This window comes from Diplotaxodon limnothrissa, linkage group LG15 (assembly GCF_057381915.1).
Source record: "Diplotaxodon limnothrissa isolate DT_005_m linkage group LG15, D_limnothrissa_male_GT1.1, whole genome shotgun sequence".
Classification (NCBI taxonomy): domain Eukaryota; kingdom Metazoa; phylum Chordata; class Actinopteri; order Cichliformes; family Cichlidae; genus Diplotaxodon; species Diplotaxodon limnothrissa.
In genome coordinates, this window is record NC_140610.1 from 15,358,258 (window position 1) to 15,378,904 (window position 20,647).

The following is a 20,647-nucleotide window of genomic DNA, read 5'->3' on the forward strand; positions in this document are numbered from 1 at the left end:
AGGACCCGGCCTTTGCGGTCTATGTGGGCCGGGTCCTCAGAAGGTCGGGTAGGCCGGAAAGTAAACGGCTGGGGAAATTGGACGGTCCTCCCTTCTGATTAGCGTCACCGCCGTCTCGGTGGAGTTTAATAAACTCTGCCGTCTGCTCCTTGCTATCTAAAATATAACAGGACACTGGCGTAAATTGTCGACCGTCTCACACTTCTGTTTCAGTTTTCTGTTTGACGTTTAGTCAGCTGTGTAAAAACCAAGGAGGAACCCACCCAGGGTTAATAAAGTTTAATTTTATCTAATCTAATCTAATAACTTTAATCTCAGCCAAACCGATTTACTCACGAACAAACAAAACACTGAAAAAAGCCCAACAATAACATTTTTAGGTTGTCTAAGTGACTTATATATTACGTTTAACCCGAGTAGCGAAAGTCCGTGGTGATCTGAAAATGACGTGCCGGGAGTTGTGCCGTTCTCGGCGGCTTCAGTGACCCTCAAGCTCCCGGCTAGCTATCGAGCTGGTGGGTAGCAGACGTCTCCGAAAACGTCGAAGCACGTTTGCAAATATGTGATATCTTGATAAACCGAGCAGATATTTGATGTTTACATAGCTACTTTCTCGCCTAAAATATGTTAAAAGTTTATTTTGTGACCCAGAAAGATTAGTATGAGTAATTTTAAAACTTAGTAGCGGCCGCCATTGTTGGAAACTGGAGTTTGGCTGGGCCGCGCTATGAATTCTGGGATATGGTGGGCCACGAAGGACACACCCGATCCATTCTTCAAATTCGGGGAAAAGGAGGACGCATTTGTCGGCTGCATTCGGAGGAGTCTACGAATTTGGACAGCCTTCGGCGCGTCGCTGTGACATAATTGGTCTACAAATGCGGCCTCAGGAGGATGCAGCCCATGAATTTGGACACGACCAACAAGTATCGCTCTACCGCGATAGCGCATGTTGATGATGTCATCAAGCTGCGCCTGTTTTGGTCGAAAGCATCGCAGCGGTTACAACCGTTATCATCTGCAAATTATGCAGGGCGACAGTCATAGCAAAGAGATAAAGCACTTTTGAAATATGGGGAAAGCCAAAAACTGCGCTTCCTCCACTTCTGTAACATTGATTCATTAATGTTGAGTTCTCTCGCAGCTGTTCTATTCCCATGTTGTTGCAGTATATTAATAACTAACCTTGTATTGTGGATGAATAATCTTAGTTGTTCTCCTGACTGAAGTTTGGCCCGTGTATAGCATCCTGCTATGCGGCTGCATTTGTCCCTGACCACCAGAACCCCCCACGTTAACTTTTATCGAGTGGAAAAAAGTTGGCGTTCATCCTCCAGCTTCACTGTGCTAATGTTATGCTAACATAGCTGTGTCGCTAGCAATCACGTAGCACAACATTATATACCAGGTAGTCCAACTTCAGTAACCCTGCAAACGCCACTGCTGTTTAGTCTTCTGTCTTCATTTATATTGGAAGTGATAGCAGAGCTGTACGTTTTAATTCGTTTCAAAAATCTCTCAGTCAGAACATGGTATGTCATGTTTAGGTGGAAACTAGCGAGCTAACTTCCTGTTAACTTCTAACTCCGTTAAATTGAATAAATTCTGTTTTCATGGACGCCTGGATGTTAAACTTAATTGTTACACCTGGTAAAGCAGCAACGCTGATCATTTTATTAAAGATGAAAGAATTTAGACCGTTTTTAACTCTCAGTGTTTGTTTGACTTTGGGACCTGAAGGTAACGGAGTTTTGGACCCAGATTACTCCATGAAGCTCCTCATTACGGCAGCCATAATGGTCTGACAATCCATCAAGCAGTACGGCTTACCAAAGTTGTACTAAAACATTTTTTAACAGATTTCTGCACGCCCAAATCGGTTCGAGGTCAGTAAGCACAACCAGAATTCATACATAAGGCACACTCTTGATTTTTGAGAAAATTAAAGGATTTTAACCCTTGTGTGGTGTTCGTATTTTTGTTACTCAGCCAGTGTTCATGGGTCTGGTGGACCCGCTAGAGTTTTGGCTTTCCAAATTAACACTATCAAACAATTTTATGTTAAATTACTCAACAGATGTTTACTTCATCCCAATTACAAGACATATGAACAGCAAACATGGTTAATTTTTTCCCTTTACCTTTGTTAGATCACATTTATGAATTAATGTGCTTCTCGTTTTTCTTTTATATAAAATGTTATAAATAAATCAGTTATAATCAAGTGGAGTGAGTGGAAAGACACAACACATTTACACGTGAAAAAATAATTAATTGTTTAATTTTTCTTTTGAAAAAAACTGAACACGGGTCTCACAGACCTGAACACCATACAAGGGTTAAGTGTGCCTTATAGTGTGGAAAGTATGTTATGCAGAAGAAAATAATATATCGCGATATATATCGTTACAGCACGTGCTTCAAGTTATATCGCGATATGGATTTTAGGCCATATCGCCCAGCACTAACTTCAACACTGTGAGAAATCTTTCATGGTCATTTATGACTGGGACATGTGCTTCAATGTGCTTTTTAAACAAATATGTAAGACCGCATTCTTAAACTCTAAAATCAGAAAAATGCTGTGTCAGAACAATGCTGAAAAACTAGTATGGACTAGTATTCCTGGTGGTGGACTAGCAAAGGCAGCAACGCTAAAAGTTTAGTTGACTTGTTGCAGCCATCTGTACTCTGGATTTTTCAAGCCTCACTGTCAACACTTGGTTCATCTACATTTCTTTCTTTTTTTTTATTTGGAGCTAGAAGAGACTGTATTGAGGTTGATTAGTAAGCTGCATCCATACACATGGAAAATTGTTATGGAAAATTTCATGCTCCAAAACTGCAAAAGCCAAACAGGTTAATCACAGTACAGTCCGTATGACGGTGGAAGTTAACATTACAGACCAAATCTATAAACATGTTATAAACAATTTCAGTGTCAGAGTCTATAGCTTGGTTTTGAAGACAGTCGCAATAGGTCATTAGAGGAACTGCACTGAACTCCATTTTTCAGACCTGGAGTTTTCCTACTTTGTCCCCACTGACTTACTAAAAATAACGTCACCAGCATTTTAGTATTATTTCTGTTCAAGAGCAGGATATGATGACATGTTGTCCACACAAATTATGTAATTTATGGTTCAAATTAGAAAGCCCTGAACAGCTTTAATGGATGTATTTCCACAGTTTTCATATATTTGCTTATAGTTGGGGGTTTTTTTGTTTTTTTTTTCTTACTAATGCATTTAATAACTCGTCACCGCAATAAATATCTAAATGACAAATTTTAACTGATGTCACTGTTGCATAATCTGGAAAAAAATCAACCACATTATCTCCATTAACAACCATCCAGATGTGTGTGTGGGGGGCAACGGAAGTGTTGTTTCAAACAATGATGAGTAAAGGAGGAAATGCAAAGAGACAGACAGGCCACACGCTCTGTCTCCCACATTCATTCGAAACGCAGCAGGCTTTGTTGTATTTCCAACCACACAAAGACCATCTATGCAGTCTGGGTACACTAACAAACAAGGCTTCTTTGGGTCAGGTTGAGCTTGTTGTTTGTTCATTGCTCATTGTACTTACACAGAATTATAGATGAGTGGGGGCAACGTGAGTCAGTGGGCACATATACACCTACATGAGTCATTGTGGCATACGCAGCTGACAGGTTAGTTTCTGGGAAATTATTTCAAAGGACTATTCAGCCTACCTTGAGTTTACACCTGTAGAGTTTCGGGGGAATGCACTGTGTGGGAAGCGTGCCTCAGCTGCAAGCTGCAGGCTTGATAAATTTGTGTTTGGCTGTGTTGGTGGATGATATCACCTTGATGACATCACCACTGAAGTAATATAAATATTCATTATGTTTTCTTATACTTGAGAAAAAAAGAAACATAATGGGTGGTAAAAATCGAAGATTACATGTTTACTGAAATCCAGAGTCATTATCCTTTTCAGTTTAGCCACAACACTCATCAGAAGGACAAGAAAGGGGCATAAATTAAAAGATTGTCATTTAAAGACTCACAAAAGATGCCCACATATGGAAAAGATCTTATTTGATCTTCCAGATGCTTTACTCACAGATTCTTCCATTTGAGACCTCTCAAATAAAAAAAATTGAAGCTAAACTTTGAAACAGCAGTTAAAAGGTTCAAACAGTGTGCTACAAGTACATGGAGCGACCTGATGCAGGACTGAATTTATGTCTCTCAAGCAAGAAAGTATGATTTGGAGTATACTAGACGTTTCTAAAATTAAATGGGTCACAAATTCATTTGGTTACAATAACAGTAATACCATAAAAATCAAGAAAGGAAAACATGAAACAAAAAAAAAAACATAGGCACAGGTTTTATAATGTCAACGCATGAACAATACCAGGATCTTAAAACTGTGGCTGCTAAATGAATATTATTCATTTTAATGTGTGTTTCTCCTACTGTGATGGGTTCATATGCTGCTGCCAGAATGCTGTATTATAAGGTAAGGTTTTGTCTCTTCATAATAAGTAATACTATTTGGAGTATTCAGAGAAAACACAGTTACATGAAGTAATCTGTGGCTCTGGAAAGACCTTATAGGTTGTTACAGCATATGTGGGACTGCATTTTTAGGCACAGCACCAGCAGACCTGCTGTAGGCTGAAACTTAACTTACTCACAGCAAACACTCGATAGGGTTTGATCACAAACCCATCAGGTAGAACGCAACATATTTAGTTATGATGTGAAAACCTACAATCTACAGGTAGAACAATCTGTATGGTGTTATTTAAGTCTGGCACTTGATGTCATCCGTTGGAATGTATATCAACCAGAAAAACTGATTATTTAATCTAAACCAGGGGCCTCAATTATTATCAGCATTTTTGATATGGCCTGCCATAGCAAAGCAAAGTAAGAAAGGTTAATTCAAGGACCCACTCTGACACATTTCCTTAAGTTATGATGGTAGACTTTGAACTGGGAAAAACGAAGGCGAAATTGGTGAATTTTTTCTAAAGACATCTTCAGCTGTTTCTCATCAGCTTTGCCGATTGATGGTGGATTAAATTCAAAGGTTTTCAGACTATATTTTTATTCCTTAAGAAGAAAGGGCATGATTGGGAGTTGTTGTTTTTTTTGTAGGTCATCGTGTAATAGGTTTTCTAGTTCATTCTACTTGAGATCAAATTGAGTTGTATATGGCCCATAAACTAAAACAGGTTTGACACACTGGTTTAGATTTATAGTAGATTCATAGTTGTGTGTGGTTTGTTAAAATATTCCCTTCTTTCTAGATGCAATAAAGATATATTGTCACAGCTGTCTTCCATGGCTTAATAATTGATGCCCGCCTGGAATTCAGTTGTGCTCTCTTTTTCACATTTCTGATCACTCAGGAGTTTTTTTCCCCCACCCGTTTGTGCTCCAGTTGGCCAGCCTCTGCAGAGCTTGAAGGAAAGTCACAACATTTGGACTACCACTTATCACACTGAGGCACACAAGAAATTAAACCTTCATAGCCTCAGGTGAATGCTCTGCTGGTCAAGGCACTTTGCATTTTGGAGTCATTACATTGCTGTTCTGCTCAGATGGGAAAACAGCAGTTGTCCACATAACTCTATACACACACAAAATTTCAGAAATAAGCTCAATTTATCCCATTTGAGCAATTGTTCGCTGAGATCAGACATTAATATATGTATAGGAATAAGCTGTTTATTCCAAGGCCAAGATTTTATTCCCAGCTGGATAAGTAGAGCAATCTTAGAAGTCAAGAGGATCAGTTTGTGTTCACCAGCCTGATCTTTTCTCACAGTCTGTGCACAGCAGAGAAAGCTCTTGGTCTTGGCACATACACAGAGCTGAGCGCCTTCTCCCCAGAAATCAGCTCACAGTTTTTATTCTCCTAATACATTATTGAAAGCTATTTTTGCAGCTGCACTCAGAGAACAAAGGTATTGCAGTTGTCACTTTCAACTTCACAGACAGAACAGGGAGGATATTTTGGGAATCTTTTTTTTTTTTGCCTTTTTTCTCTCCACAAGTTCCACAAGACTTGCCTCCCCTCAAGCAATTTTTGTCTAAATATCTGAATGTATGGCGAGTGTGTCGAAACACTCTTGTTATCATGCTGTTCAAATGGGCCATCTTAAGTCTGGAATACACCGGCTATTCTGCTACAGAGCAGTTCATCATGAGAGGATTTAAAGTCAGCACAGCACTGACTCTGTAGCAGCCCATATGGAAAAGAAATAGTAAAAACTTATATGTGATTACTCATGAAAGTGGCCACTTTCTCATTACTTTCATACATTGTTTTAGTAAGTATCCAAAACATACACGTTTCATTATATAATTTTTCAAGGGATCTTATATCTGTTTTCACTCTTATATGCTTTTCATACAAGTTTCACACAAGACAGATACAAACTTTATAAGATTTATATATATCTTTTCCATATGGGAGAGTAGCATAGATTGCATGCATGGGTACAAAGGCTGCTGAGATAAAGATAAAAGTATTGTGCAACCAGTTGCTGGTGGTTGCTCATGTGAAATTGGTCACAAGAATCTATACACCACTACACAGCGCTGGTATCCTCATTGCGATTGCTTTGGCCAATAGCAGGATCCCACGGTCACCAGTAGTTTGCATGCATGAGGCCAACTTGTTTCCAAAAACGGCGGTAGTGAAGCGATGGTGAAGCTTAGAAAAGTGCAACGCAAACCGGAAATGAAAATCGTTAGATGCAAAGTAAAAGTTCCCTCAGCTGTATGGCACAGCTTTTCAACAGGTTAGAGAATACAACTTTTTGCAAGTGACTGCAGGGTACCAGCAAGTTGTAGACCAGTCTCTAGACCTGTGTGACCGAGGTCTTACTAAGGTGCATCCAAAGACCCTACAGGTGCATCACACAGACACCTGTTAATTAGTGCTAAGCATCACTAACCAAAATTGGAGCACAGACTTTGTGAATGGGGGTGTCAGTACAATTAACCAAACAACAGGTCGTACAATCAAATTATCTGTGGCAAAGCCTCACAAACAGCTAGGACTGTATCCACCTCTTTCTGCAAGAGTCACTCAGCACACACGTCTAATAATCATAAACTGAAACATTAATGTGGAAAAAAGCTACAGAAATAAAACTATGTTTTGTACCACCAGCATCGACATTACAGAAAGGTCACTGTGCCTCCTCAGCTGAATTCGTGTGACATCATTTTACTTCTAGTTGTAACAGTAAGCCATTCAGTTTTTGCAGTAACGACCATGATCATATGAATTATTCACTTAAGAATAGCTTTACTGTATCAACAGCGATCGTGGTAGCATGACTGATTTTGGAATGGATGAGTGCAAGTCAGTCTTTGGGAATTACCTATCATGTGTTACTTTGGAACTAAAAGAAGGGCATTCATCAGCTTGTGATGCTAGCTTTAAAGCATGATCTCACTTGAAAATTGCAAAACAAATGTAAATGTGTTGGGAGATATTCTGTGCTCACAGTCAGTGATCCTAACTGTCCGAGTATGTGGTGAGTTCATTAATCCTTTTCTGTACCCTGACGAAGTGTTGCTCCTCTTTTGTATACTACGCAGTCTCAAACAGATATTTCTGTACTTTCGTAACTGTTGCCCCATTTCTTTATAAGTGTAATATGCATGTATGACTGTTACCAGATTTATCATGTGGTTTAAAGTAGGTAAGTAGGTTGTTCATGCTCAAATTGCTCATGTACCCTATAGAGGTGGGTCAGTGTTTAGGTTTTAATTATAGACTATGGGACTGCTTTAAAAGTATATTTAATGAGTTATTTTTACTGTAGATTTTAGTTTATATCCTCTGTTTTGTTTCTGAACAATTCTGAACATTTCTGGTGCAAAGTTGAGTATTTAACCATGGTGCTTTACAGGCCATTTGAGGATCTGTAGTCCCCGAGGTCATTCTTTTACTTTCCATTTTCTCTTCCTTCGCTGTCACCCTTAAATAAAGGCGTAAAACGCACAAACATAATCTTTAAATCTTTTTATTCATGAGCTGATTTGTATTCCCCTTTAATTTCTTAGTTTGATCTTCTGTCGTATTTTGAACCACAGCGTTTACTTCGTTTTATCTCCTTCCTGCTTGTAGCACGCAGCACTGGTGAACACATCAGTATGTTAAGTCCAAATTGCATGGCCGAATTATCGAGCTTTCTCCCTCCATCTCCCTCTTCTGCTCCACTTCCAAGCCCTTTCCATACTTGAAATGTTTTGCAGGGTTACTGAGATGTTACACTGTCACTGTGCAAGTCTGGATTTTAAGTTACAAATCCTCAGAGCCCTGAAGACCAACCAAGCGAGACTCTGAGTCACCCAATGCAGTGTGTGCGTATGTGCAATTGTGTGTGTAGCTTTTGTAGAGCAGGGAGCGAGGCTGTACGAGATGGGAAAACTCAATGTCAGCCACACACAGCAAAGAACCATCCAAGGCCTTTAGATGTCAAGCACAAAATTAAAACATCTCTCTGAGCGCCGTTTGTGTGTATTTGTCCCAGAAGCAAATAGATTCAGCCTGCAACCTGCGTGGATGATTAATTACACAAACAGTTATTATGCTTGTCAGTTCACAGTGGGGTTAGGCCAAAGACGTCATTAAATTTCTCTCAGGGCTAAACGAGGTTTTAATGGGTCTGTTAGAGTCATCAGAAGAACCTATGGAGACAGGATTTTTTTTAATTTTATTTTACCTGATAGATTTTACAGTACCATTTGTCGCAGCAGCCTTGGAGTGCACTCCCAGATGAACATACATCATTGCTTCATGTAGGCTGAGAACTGGTGGAGCTGGTAGAACTGGTGGAGCTGCTCAGCGGCCAGTAGCTCTATACTTACTTCCTCCTCCTACCATTATTCTTCAAATGTGATTTCATTTACATCAACAGCCACTAAGCCAACGTGTACTGAATGATTGTGTTTACATCAGCGCTAACTTTGATTGTAAATTTTTTTGATTTAGTTGCAGTCGTAGTCTTTTGACTAGAACATCATTTAGTTTTCTTTTAGTTTCAATCGACTAAATATCATAAGATCATAGTAGACTAAATCTAAAGTTGATTCAGTTGAATAAAATATAAAGTGTTAAAGTTTGCCGTGGTTTTACCAGTGTGAGTTGCTCCATGATTTAGAAAGCGTTTCATTTTCCTTGATATCAAATGTGAAATGTGTCCATGTGTCTGCTCTTGCCTTCTTCCCAAGCACTGACATTTGGTTGTATTTTTCATGAGAAACAGGGAGCAAGCGTGTTAGCAGAACCCTCCCACCCAGATCAAACTGTGCGTGTCTAACCTTACCGCAGACAGACTGCTTCTGACTGGAGGACTTCCGAGCTTGTGCCGCCTTTCTACACAACCTAATTGGTTCTGATTGGATCGTCTCTCCAGAATGTTTTCATTTAATTTTTATTAGTTGACGAAAGTGTCAGTACCTTTCATCATAGTTTTTGTACTCATGCATTCATTTTGATTTAGTTATCCTCTTGCTTTCACTGAAAAAAAGAAAAGAAAAAGCAATTGATGAAAAATATGACAAAAATTATTAGTCAACGAAATTAACACTGGTTTACATGATGTTATTTGGCTTAAATAACGCTGAAGTCTACATTAACACCAGTATTGGAAAATCTTACCCATAAAAAACTTTGTTACTTTTCTATTGCTGCTTGTAAGTTCAAGTCCTCATCCGGTTCTGTTCTAGGGCCTCTACTTTTTCTGCTGTTTATATCTGCTCCCTCTTCAGGACATTTTGGACATTTTTAAGAACTGCTATGCACTGCTAAGCAGGTGACATTCAGTTTCAACACATTCCGTTTAGTTTTAAGATATTTCTAAGCAGCCACCCTATGATAGCTGGGATAGGCACCAGCTCCCCCACAACCCTGAGAATATGTGGAAGACAGTGGATGGATATTTCTGAGCTTCGGCTCTTGCAAAGGTGCTTAGACACTTTTAAAAGTTTGATGGATAACATTATTTTACAACTTAAGAAAATAATAGATATCCTTGTTTGTGTCTCTCACAGATTTGGTATTGGAAACTCCAGGTTCCTTTGCCACTTTTGCTATATCTTCTATCAGGAACCTACAGGTAACTTTTAACTCAGTTTTCACTTAGGATACTCACATTAAAACCTCTGGTTTGCTCTTATTTTTTATCATTTAAGGAATATTGCCGTTGCCATGCTCTGATCTAGAAATTGTTTTTCATGCTTTTATTTCATCACATTGGGGTTACTGTAATTCATTGTTAACAAAGCTTCCTTGGAACCTCTGCAGGTCAGTCAGAGCACTGCTGAGAGGCTTCTAAGTACTCACATGTCACATCGTTGCTAATCCAGTTGCATTACTTCCCTATTAATTATAATTTTGAAATTCCCCACAAAAAAATAATTAACGTTTAAGTTGCATTTTGTACACAGCTGAGTGTCTGTACCATTTAGATGTCTGTTAGGCCTCCAATCAACAGAACATTGCTCAGTGGATGAAGGTGAATTGCTTGAAATTAGGCTAAATTCAAATCTTTACAGAGCTAGAAACAAATACTGTTCAATAAAATTGTGAAGTAATTTGTTTTTAAAGCTGAACGGAGTTATACCACAAAACGTCCAAATATCTAGTGATCAGCGAGCATAATTCTGTGATATTTCAGACTGTTTAACATTAATGTATCTACTGTTGCTTGAATCATTCTAATTTTGTTGAAATGACTGGGAAAATAAGTTGGAAAAGAGCATGAACTCCCCTCCAGCGTTTCAAAGAATAATAATCAGTGTGTTTGTTTTCAGGCCTGATTACAAGTAAAGACAGAAATCAGCCACCTGGTACAACCACTTCACTGTATTAGAAATCTCAGTCTAGAGCTACTTGGCGCCTTGACCTCATCACCCTGCATATTCATCACACTGGATAATTAGGACTGCATTCTTGGAAATATGTGATGTTTTGCAAGAACTACAGATTTATGGGTATAGCATCTGAACATCGATATCAGCTTTATTTATGGTAAAAATGTTGCAAAATGTACACGCTTGTAGAATAAAATGTGAGAACGTGTTAAAAAAAACTTTGAAATTGTAATTGAATATTTTCCCTTGTAAAAATGCTTCAGACGCTTGTGTTTAAGTTACTGTAAAATAAGTAAATATCAGTAAATATGCCATTTACTGAAGGTGGTGGAAATGTTGTGGTTATATAAATTGTTTTGGGTAAATGTTAAAAAAAAAGAATAGGGCATGGAGAGTTTTAAATTCAGTTATTATTATAATAAACATTGACTTTTTCCCAGGGGGGAGAGGGATACATTACTATAAGAAAATAAAATAAATTGCATTGGATCAGCCAAATTATTATTTTGTATATCAGTACTGGGCCAGTGCATCCTTATTAAGCTCCGGGTGTGGGATTTAAGTGGTTGATTTAGCCTTAAACAGGAATTTCCTCTTGGATACTTCATCCATAAAATAATCATCCACAGTTTATATGCTGGTGTGTAACACGTCACAATAAAATGACAATATTTTGATGATGGTTTTATCTGTACTGAGCTTCCTGTCTTGGCAAAGCACACAGAAACAGTGCAGGGAGCAAAGCTGCAGGTTTTAATAACAGTGTTTTGAACAGTCGCCTCAGACTCTCGCAGCTGCTTATGAATTGGTCATAAGGATGCTTTCTGTTTGTTACTCTAGATGATCCCTAAGTTGGGACTGCTCCAGCTGCTAAGATCTAAGGAGAAATTAAAGTCAGAAGACACCAGGTGCATGAGAACAGATGAGAAAAATGATTTGTTGGTGAACAATTCGATCCCTGGACAAAAAAAAAGAAAACTGCCCTTTTAACCTTCAACCAAAGTCCCTACAGAGCGTCTCCAAGGCAGAAAAATGACTGCTTCAGCTGTGAACATCTGCGTAGATTAAAAAAAATTTGAAAAACACTGGGGGGGGGGGGGGGGGGGGGGAAGCTTTAAAGAGGTCACAAACAGGACAGAGACCAAAGAAGTGAACGTTTACTGACTTGATTCTCCTTGCTACTGCCCGAGTTTTGAATTTTCGAACAACATGTCTTACGTATTCCCAGATCCATTCTGCAGCTGCTCCTGTGGTTAGGCAAGTGCTTTGGGCTCTGGTTTATGTAATGACTGCAAAGCAACACACATATACAGTACGGCTGACTGAGCTGCTGCATGGCCAACGCTGTGGCAAGCCGAAACAGAATCATTACAAACACTTTCACTTATTAAATTGGCATGCTGCTGAATGCAAGAGTTTATTTCATGGTTCAGTGCAAAGGAGTCAAGAGCAACGCCAGGATTTGAAGGCCAGAAACATGCCCTGATACTAGATTCATAGGAACAGAAGTATTTATCTTTATAGACAGAGAATAGAAAAAATGAAGCACTAGGAGTTTAAGTGGAGCCTTTTGATATGAAAAGGTTGACGTGGATGAATTCGTTGTATGGGTGTAAATATAAACACAAGTCAATTATAAGCAAACTCAACACACTTTTGCATTAAACGACTAAAAAAACGGAAGAGTGTAGCAGCAACCACCTGCCAGCGAGTCTGTCTTCCTTAAACGTCCTCACAACACGCTGCTCAAAGGTTTGTGATGATGGGTCTTCTGACACGTCAACAAAGCTGTCAGAGAGAAACTCCTCTGAGCTCTGTGCATAATACATACACTACTAACGCTTATGAATTTAACACTCAAAGGTTTGCTGAGGTCAGAATAAAACAATGTTCATAGAAACCATAAATCGGACATGAACACTAACAGTCAGAGGTACACTTTTCAAAATTAGGTGATCATACCCTCCAGATACCCAGTGCAAAAATGCAGAACAAGAGCTCCACACAGTGGAGAAAGTAAATCTAGGCACAATTTGCTCACGATTTTGGGAACGTCACAGACTGCCGGAGGACCTTTAGTTAACATTTAACAAAATGGAGCTTTAATATCTTCTTCCTTTTCTTTTCTTTGTCTCAGCTTTGCCCTTCACCTGTGAGCCATTCACGCTGTACTTCAGTGGTCGGTCTGTGAAAAGAAAATACACAAAATACAAGAAGACAGAGAGTAAATGTACAGCTTTTACTGTGAGCTTTTAGCAGCAATGGGAGACATTTGCAGTAAAACATGACAAAGTTGCTGCTGTTTTACATAATATAAAACATTTTATTGAGCAGAATGTGGGGGGGATAGCAGAGTGATAGTACACTGACTTTGTCCTATTGCAACATTTATAGCAGATTATAGTGACAGTGTCGGCATGCTTGATAATCTCATTTTGCACCAAAACATTTTGTCGTTTTTTGTTGCTATTATACTCAACATTTGCCAGTAATTATTCACACAACTACCTGGCAATCCAAAACTGTAAACTATTTAAGCCACTATCGCAGTAACTAACAAAAGCAGAAAATATTAACATTTTAGAAAACTGAGCAAGATTGCTTTTTTCATTTTTCCTTTAAAAACTGTGATTAAATTAGAAAAATGACTAATTAGTCATGAGATCTATGTCAAGACATCATTTTCAGAATTAATTCCACTAAAATGAACACAAACCAACCTGGGAAAAGGATTTTTGTCAGCGAAGCTTTCACTTCAAAAAGCTCGGGGTTCTCCTTTGAGTCTTTCGTGGCATGGAAGCTCGTCAAGTGCAGCGCAAGCCACCAGTCTTTTCTTTCAGCCATCTTTTCACAGACAATGTTCTCCCAGTCTACTCTGTTAACATTACACAACAGTAAGAAACAATAATAAAGTATGATCTGTTTCAAGCTGAATTAAAAATATAACTTAAAAAAAAAACGCACATACTGATTTTGAAGCTTTTGGATCACTGCCTTTAAACGGATCCACACTTCCAGGTTGCTCCCCCAGCAATTGAAGTCCAGCATTTCCAGGACAACTCCCAAAGCTTTCTGGGTGTCACTTTGTTTCTCTTAAAGAGCAAAAATCATATATTTTTTTATTACAAGAGAGAAAGAATGATTTAGAGACACGGCTCTAACCTTGGAGAAAATCAAACAAAGGAATTAACATTACCTATTTAGTACTGTCAAAACAGAACAGCTAGCTGTAAATAACTTTTCTATACATTTACTATCATCGATTTTGCAGCAAGACTGAACTTTATTTGGCCAACGATAGACATTTAAATCCATATTTAATTCCCTTTTACCCGACTGAAGCAGGAGAGAGCTATACTCCAGCATCAACTCATGGCTGGGGACCAATGCATGGAGGACCTACAGCAAAACAAAAGGACATTTTAAGCTTTTGAAACTGAACTGGATACAGTTCACATAGCTTTAAATCTAGTAACAGCCAATTTAAAACCTTATTCAGTGTGAAGTTTAACAGGGATCACTCCAGTTTTCCCTCAATACACAAATACACAAACTATAAAATATTAATCATTAATACCATTTGAACACCTAGATTCCAATTTAAATTCCATTTTTTGAGACATCTTTAAAGCACTGATTGAAATAGTAATTAGTTACAGTGAGTTTCATATGCAGCTTTACCTTCAACACTTTCATCAGTCTCTTCTCCGAAGCACCTTGTCGCTTTAAATACTGGTAGAGGTAGACATGCGCATTGGGATTGGGTGGGAAATTGCTGTCATACGCATAGTCATTCAGGACTTGCAGAGCCTCCTTATGATGCTCATAAAACTCGAGCATCTGCCAAAAAAATAAAACAACGGTCATGTAATCAATGCTAATATTTTCCTTACACTAAACAACAACAAACCTATAAACAGGGCAACATGTGACAAACAGAAAGAGGCTAAAGTACCAACTCCACTCACAGGTGTATTTCAAACACTTTATCTTGTATCCACTTCAGAATACCAACATTTTTCCTCTCAGGTTTGGAGACCTATTGATTGTCTATCCAACCATGTGGTTACGTCAGTGAACAAATCTCGCCCTGGTTTCACTGAGTGCGCTGCTGCTAGCTCCTCCGTAATCTTAAACTCTTTTTTATCCCATGTAAAGAGAACTAACTGGGCTATGTCACTGATATCAAAGCTCTGGTCCAGAGCCAAGGAGAAAAAGTCAAAACTGTCTGCTTTGTTTTTCAACTGTAGCTCCAGATTTCCCCACAATGTCCTTGATCCATCTTGTTATGGATGTTATGTTAGCATGTCAGAGTGCACCTAACGTCCACCAGAGAATGCCTTACAGCTTATTTTGTAGGAAAATGCAAAGCTGGTCAAACATGGATGCTGGTAGCATCCATAAGCTCTCGTATTTCACAGTGTGATTAGTAAGTAAGTATGTCTGTGGAGGTTCTAAGTCATCCAGGTCATCGTAGTCTAAGGAGCAGGGAAAGAAAAGCATCTGGACTTCTCTAAGTTGCTTGAAGATGTTTCACCTCTCATCCGAAAAGCTTCTTCAGTAAGAAAGTAAAAGGTTATTTATATAGCACTTTTCACAGACAGATGTCACAAAGTGCTTCACAAGAGAGGTAACAAAAACACAGTCATAAATACATCATGATAGGCTTCAGCGCCCCTGTGATCCTGAATTGGATAAGCAGAAAAAAAATGGACGGATGAAGGAAACGAAGGAAGGAATGAGTGTTTACCTCAACATATCTCAGTATGAAACAATCCCAGACGCCTGGATTTTTCAAAATCTCCTCAAGATTCACTGACGCTTGCCTGAAGTAGTTTTGCATGGTTTGATTGGAATCAGATTCATAATAATCTGAAAAAGAGAGCACCAAACATCAAAGATGTGAGCCCAGACAGACAGGTTTTCACACACAAACACATTTTTCCCCAACATAATGAATTTAAACTGCTCTGTCAAACACGCAGTTCCCATGTCTGACCTGTAGGTGGCAGTGTGACTTCACACGAGCCTCCTACACGCATCTTACTGAGAAACCTAAATAATGCATGTTCTGGGCTGTTATGCTGCACGTTGCCTTACCGCTGCTGGAGCGTGTGGACTTTTTGTCACACCAGATGATATAATCCAGCAGGCCCCTGTACGCCTGGATCAGTTTAATATTCTGAATCTGAGCTGCTGTCTCTTTCCCGTGCCTCCAACTCTCAGCGCTAGCAAGATGCCGCTTTGCATCTTCAATCTGCTGGTGGAGCAGGAGGTGGAAGGAATGTTCCAGAGAAATCTAGAAACACAAAATGACAACACCTCATAAGAAAAAAAAAATATGCAGATTCACATGAAAACTACACTGCGGCCACTTTTATTAGTTGAAGTACCATTAGGTAATGTCTAAATCCCGAATGCTTCATTCGCTCATAGATGGTGTTGTAATCTTCCATTGTTGAGTTGGGATGATGGTGAAAGATCTCAGTGGCAGTTCTCCAAATAAACTGAAATTTCAAAGAGAGCATTAAGGTCAAGGATGAAAATGAATGCAGTGTTTAAAGCTGAGTGTTTAAACAAGTCTTTATTAATTCTAATAAAATCTACCTCCTTAGATGGCTGCGCTGTGAAAAGATTTCTGTCTTCTAAAATTTGGGGGTAGTACACCATATATTCTGCTGCCTCCTCCCATCTGTGGTGCAGCATGGCTTCTCTGATGCGCTCCCGACACATGCTGGTGGTCCGGCGAAACCCATTCTGTTGAGTCTGATCTGAAGATGAAAGGTATGAGTTCCAAACCTCAGACAACATTGGATTTGTGAGGCTGATAGAAACATTTTTGATACCTTTTAAATTTGTTTTAATAAAGAAATAAAATATTTGTATTTCACATTAAAGTGAAGAAATTATTTCTTAATTACCGCTGACTAAACTTTTCTATAATGTAAAATCCAGGACTATGTAGAAGCCGGCAAACAGTGTACCATACATTGATCAGTGAGCAATAAGTCTTGCATCTAATATGTCCTCTGCTGTCTAACAGAAAAATTTATTTATGGAAATTCTGTACAACCCACCTCCATAAATGGGTTTAACCAGAGGGAACTTTGATTTCTTCTCTCCTTTTGAAGAGTTGTCCTCTGAGGAGTCAGAGTCATTCTCTAAGTCAATGTGAGGCTCCAGCTCTCTTTCTAAGTCATCCATAATCAGCACAGCAGTTAGACTCAGTCAGGATACTTTAACCGGCTCATCTGCAAGAAGAAAATTAGTAACAAATACATAAATGTATTTTTCTTCCTTTTTAAAAGGTACGTATTATTATATAAGACAAAGCAATCAAAAACAGGCACCATTAGTGTCACTGTTTCATGAAAACTTATTTAAAGATATGCATGACAACAAATTCCAATTACACCACAGTGCTACTGCACTAAAAATTGTCTATCAAAATGGTAAATGAACTGGTTCTTACATAGCACTACTACTCTATCTGAGCACTCAAAATGCTTTACACAACTTGCCTCATTCACCCATTCACACAAACACTTTTTCTATGGTCTTTCCCTGTAAGTGCTTTCTATCTAAACTTCACAAGCATTCATACGCTGATGGATGCACCGGAGAGCAACTTGGGGTTAGTATTTTGCCTGCACAACGCTACACCAAACCATATCATGCAAAAATCTTAGATACTTTGGATTCTCATCCACATACAGAAAGGTATCTGATGGCTCCCAAATTTATTGTGCAACATGATAATTACTCCAAACATGCAGTGCTTAATTAATTATGTTGTAAAAAAAAAAAGAGAGAAAAAAAATGTTAGAAATTATCAAAAACTTGTTTAAACTAAAAAGTACATTTGTTATTTATTAGTCAAATAACAAGCTGAATTCACTTTGTATACCCAAAGTTGAGCTGAGCTATTTTCTTCTGGTTAGGAAGTAAACAGAAGTAGTAATAACTGTAATTTGACATCTTAATCAGAAAATAAATATCATTTAGGGTGGCTGTGGCATAAACCCTAATAAATTTGTTAAGCACTGTATATTGCCAGAGTCATTTTTGAAAGAAAGAAAAAAAAGCAGTCAATCTCGGCTTGCATACAGACACAAGATCAAATCAGGCAGCTTGAATCCACTATAGAAATGTTTGGAACAACCTACCCAGTAGCTTAAAAACGTTGGGTATGAGAAAATAGAAGCATTACTGCTGTTTTAAAGACAAAAACACTCACTTTAGGACTTTACTTGTGTCTGGGTATTAACTTCCTGAGAAGGTAACGGACAAAATAAAAGTATTCAATACTTAGTAGAGGCTGAAATATTTGCACAGTACTGCATTTAAACAGGTGTGCTTGCCAATAGTTCAGTGATGTGTATTAGAGCAAGACCGCTTAAAAAGCTTTCATAATATAATTGGTCACTTTATACTAGAGTTGGCAATGTGCAATTGATAAAACTTTGGACATCTACACATGGGATATACCAGTGTTATTACAGTCTTGTTAGTGCAGAGCTATTCTTTGCAGCTGTATTTGATGCTAACTCACTAGCTTTCTTCACAACGGCTTATTTAGAGGCCAGCGAAAAACTACAACTTTAAGTTTTAAGATATCAAGAAATGAACATTTTTCCACAAAAGCAACAAAGAAACGGTCTGTTTTCTTCTGACTTACCCACCAGTTTTAAGTTTGCTCAGACTTTTCTGGAGAAAATTGTTTATCCTCCGTACCGATGTTAACAGCTACCTGCATCAGAGAGCTAACGTCCTATCCAACGAGCATTGCTGTTGTTAATCTTGAAAATTAATATAATGCAACGGATTGCTATGCTGTTGATTACTGTGACTTCCACACATTGTTTTTGACCGCCATGCTTTAGTACCTAAGGAAGTACAGTAGGAAGCTACGCTGCCATTGGCTGCTGTACCCGGAAAGGGCGGGGCAAATACTTTTCTCCTTCCTCCTCTGAATTGAAGCGAAGAAACCTTACAAAACTGACTCCTGTTTACAGATATTTCCGCTTTTGTGTTTCTATAAAATGCTGCGTTCAAGAAAAAAATAGGAAAAACAAGGATAAGAAACCCTAGACACAAATCAGCATTGTTTACCCTCTCCACTTTACTTTCTCTACGCTTTTATTTATATTAAACATTGGCAGTGTATAAAATACATTATTTTGTCACTTTTTACATAGCTCATGTTATTCACGGGTTTTTTTTGTTTATTTTTGTTTGTTTTTTTTTTTTTTACCATTACTCCAAAAATATTTAGCTATGAAATACTGAACTTTTTACTCCACACCATTTATTTTAAAGATTTAGTTCCTTATTATCTTTCACTCAGAAGGATAGCAGCAAGAGTAAAACGGCAGGTTTAGAATATGTTAGTGAGATCTGCTATGATGTATGGTTAGGAGATGTTGGTCCTGACAAAAAGACAGGAGGCAGAGCTGAAGGTTGCAGAGTTGAAAATGTTCATATTTCATTGGGAGACTCTAGACAAAGTTAAAGGGACAAGGTTGAGATGGTTTGGACATGTGCAGAGGAGGGGCAGATATGCTGGACAAGTGATGTAGTGAGTGACAAGTGAATGTAGTGAGGGAGGACATGCAAAGGGTGACAGAGGAGAATGTAAGGGACAGGATTAGATGGAGCCAGATGATCCACTATGGCAACCCATAAGGGTAGTATTATAACTATATTATACGGGGTCTAAATTTTTCTTTTACCTCTTTTCAGAATAGTTACTTAGTAGAAAACAATTATCAGGATCTTGTGTAGTGCCACTTTTCATCAGCAAAGAGGCTCAGTGGTTAGTGCTACTAAAAACCTGGCAGGGCTCTTTTGTGTGGTGTTTACATCTTCTCCCTGTCATTGCACAGGTTTGCTGTTAATCTCATTAATTTCCATCATCGGTTAAATAAATGCTCATAATAAAAATATAATAAGATGCCATTTTTATGAGGGCAGAGGGATTCACATGAGCCTGAAAATCATGCCCAGTGTTCTCTCCACTCTATTTATTTATTTCTTTTCAAATAATAGATTTCCAATGGGCAACACCGCCTTTGTTTTTTACCCTCTCTGTGCCAGCCTATTTAAAAGATCTTGGAAACATCCCTGCCAAAGGCAAACAATGGAATCCATTAAGATAGTAAGATGAGGGCAAGTTATCAAGACACCAATATGAAGGAGCAATCCACAGCAGATATATTTGTATATTTAAAAAAAAGAAAATTACTACAGAGATATTCAGCATATACAAAGCAGTGATGTACATGATTTTCCCAGCCGGCAATAAAGTGTAAAGCACAACTGCAATGCAGGATCATCCTCATTAATCACGGCACAGATACTGCTCCTAAGCGCACATATGCAAAGTTAACTGAGACACATCAGTTAACTTTTTATGACGGTCATTTCGTGCTAAACGATAAATCAAAAGCATTTATGCATTAGTTATTCATATACCATTTTGGTTGTCTTTCCACTGTAGTAGTCAAATATGCCCAATAGTCAAGTATGCATGATAAGGAAACCCTTTTTCACATGCACTAGACTAAATGATAAGCCTAATTTATGACTGCATCTGCTTCATTTTTTCTTTTCTTTTCTTTTTTTTTTGGTGTTGTTTTTTCCCCCCACCACGGCCACATGAAGCAGACACATCCAATCATGCATCCTGTGAAAAGCGATCCTGAGCCTACACCCAGCCGGATCTGCTGTGCTGACGTGTCGGCTCCTGCTGCCCAGTGCTCATGCTC

At 38.5% G+C, this 20,647-nt stretch overlaps 1 protein-coding gene across 1 annotated transcript; it reads right to left on the reverse strand.

The window, feature by feature from the left end:
- Positions 1-12,471: 12,471 nt before the first annotated feature.
- taf1a (TATA box binding protein (TBP)-associated factor, RNA polymerase I, A) lies at positions 12,472-18,742 on the reverse strand. Its single transcript, XM_085372061.1, has 11 exons — positions 18,559-18,742; positions 16,958-17,131; positions 16,488-16,651; positions 16,274-16,387; positions 15,981-16,179; positions 15,631-15,752; positions 14,562-14,720; positions 14,213-14,279; positions 13,849-13,972; positions 13,601-13,755; positions 12,472-13,065 (listed from the first exon to the last, which is right to left on the reverse strand). Exons 2-11 carry the CDS (start codon positions 17,082-17,084, stop codon positions 12,983-12,985), a joined length of 1,314 nt encoding a protein of 437 aa, XP_085228187.1. The 5' UTR covers positions 17,085-17,131; positions 18,559-18,742; the 3' UTR covers positions 12,472-12,982.
- Between the last annotated feature and the right edge of the window lie 1,905 nt (positions 18,743-20,647).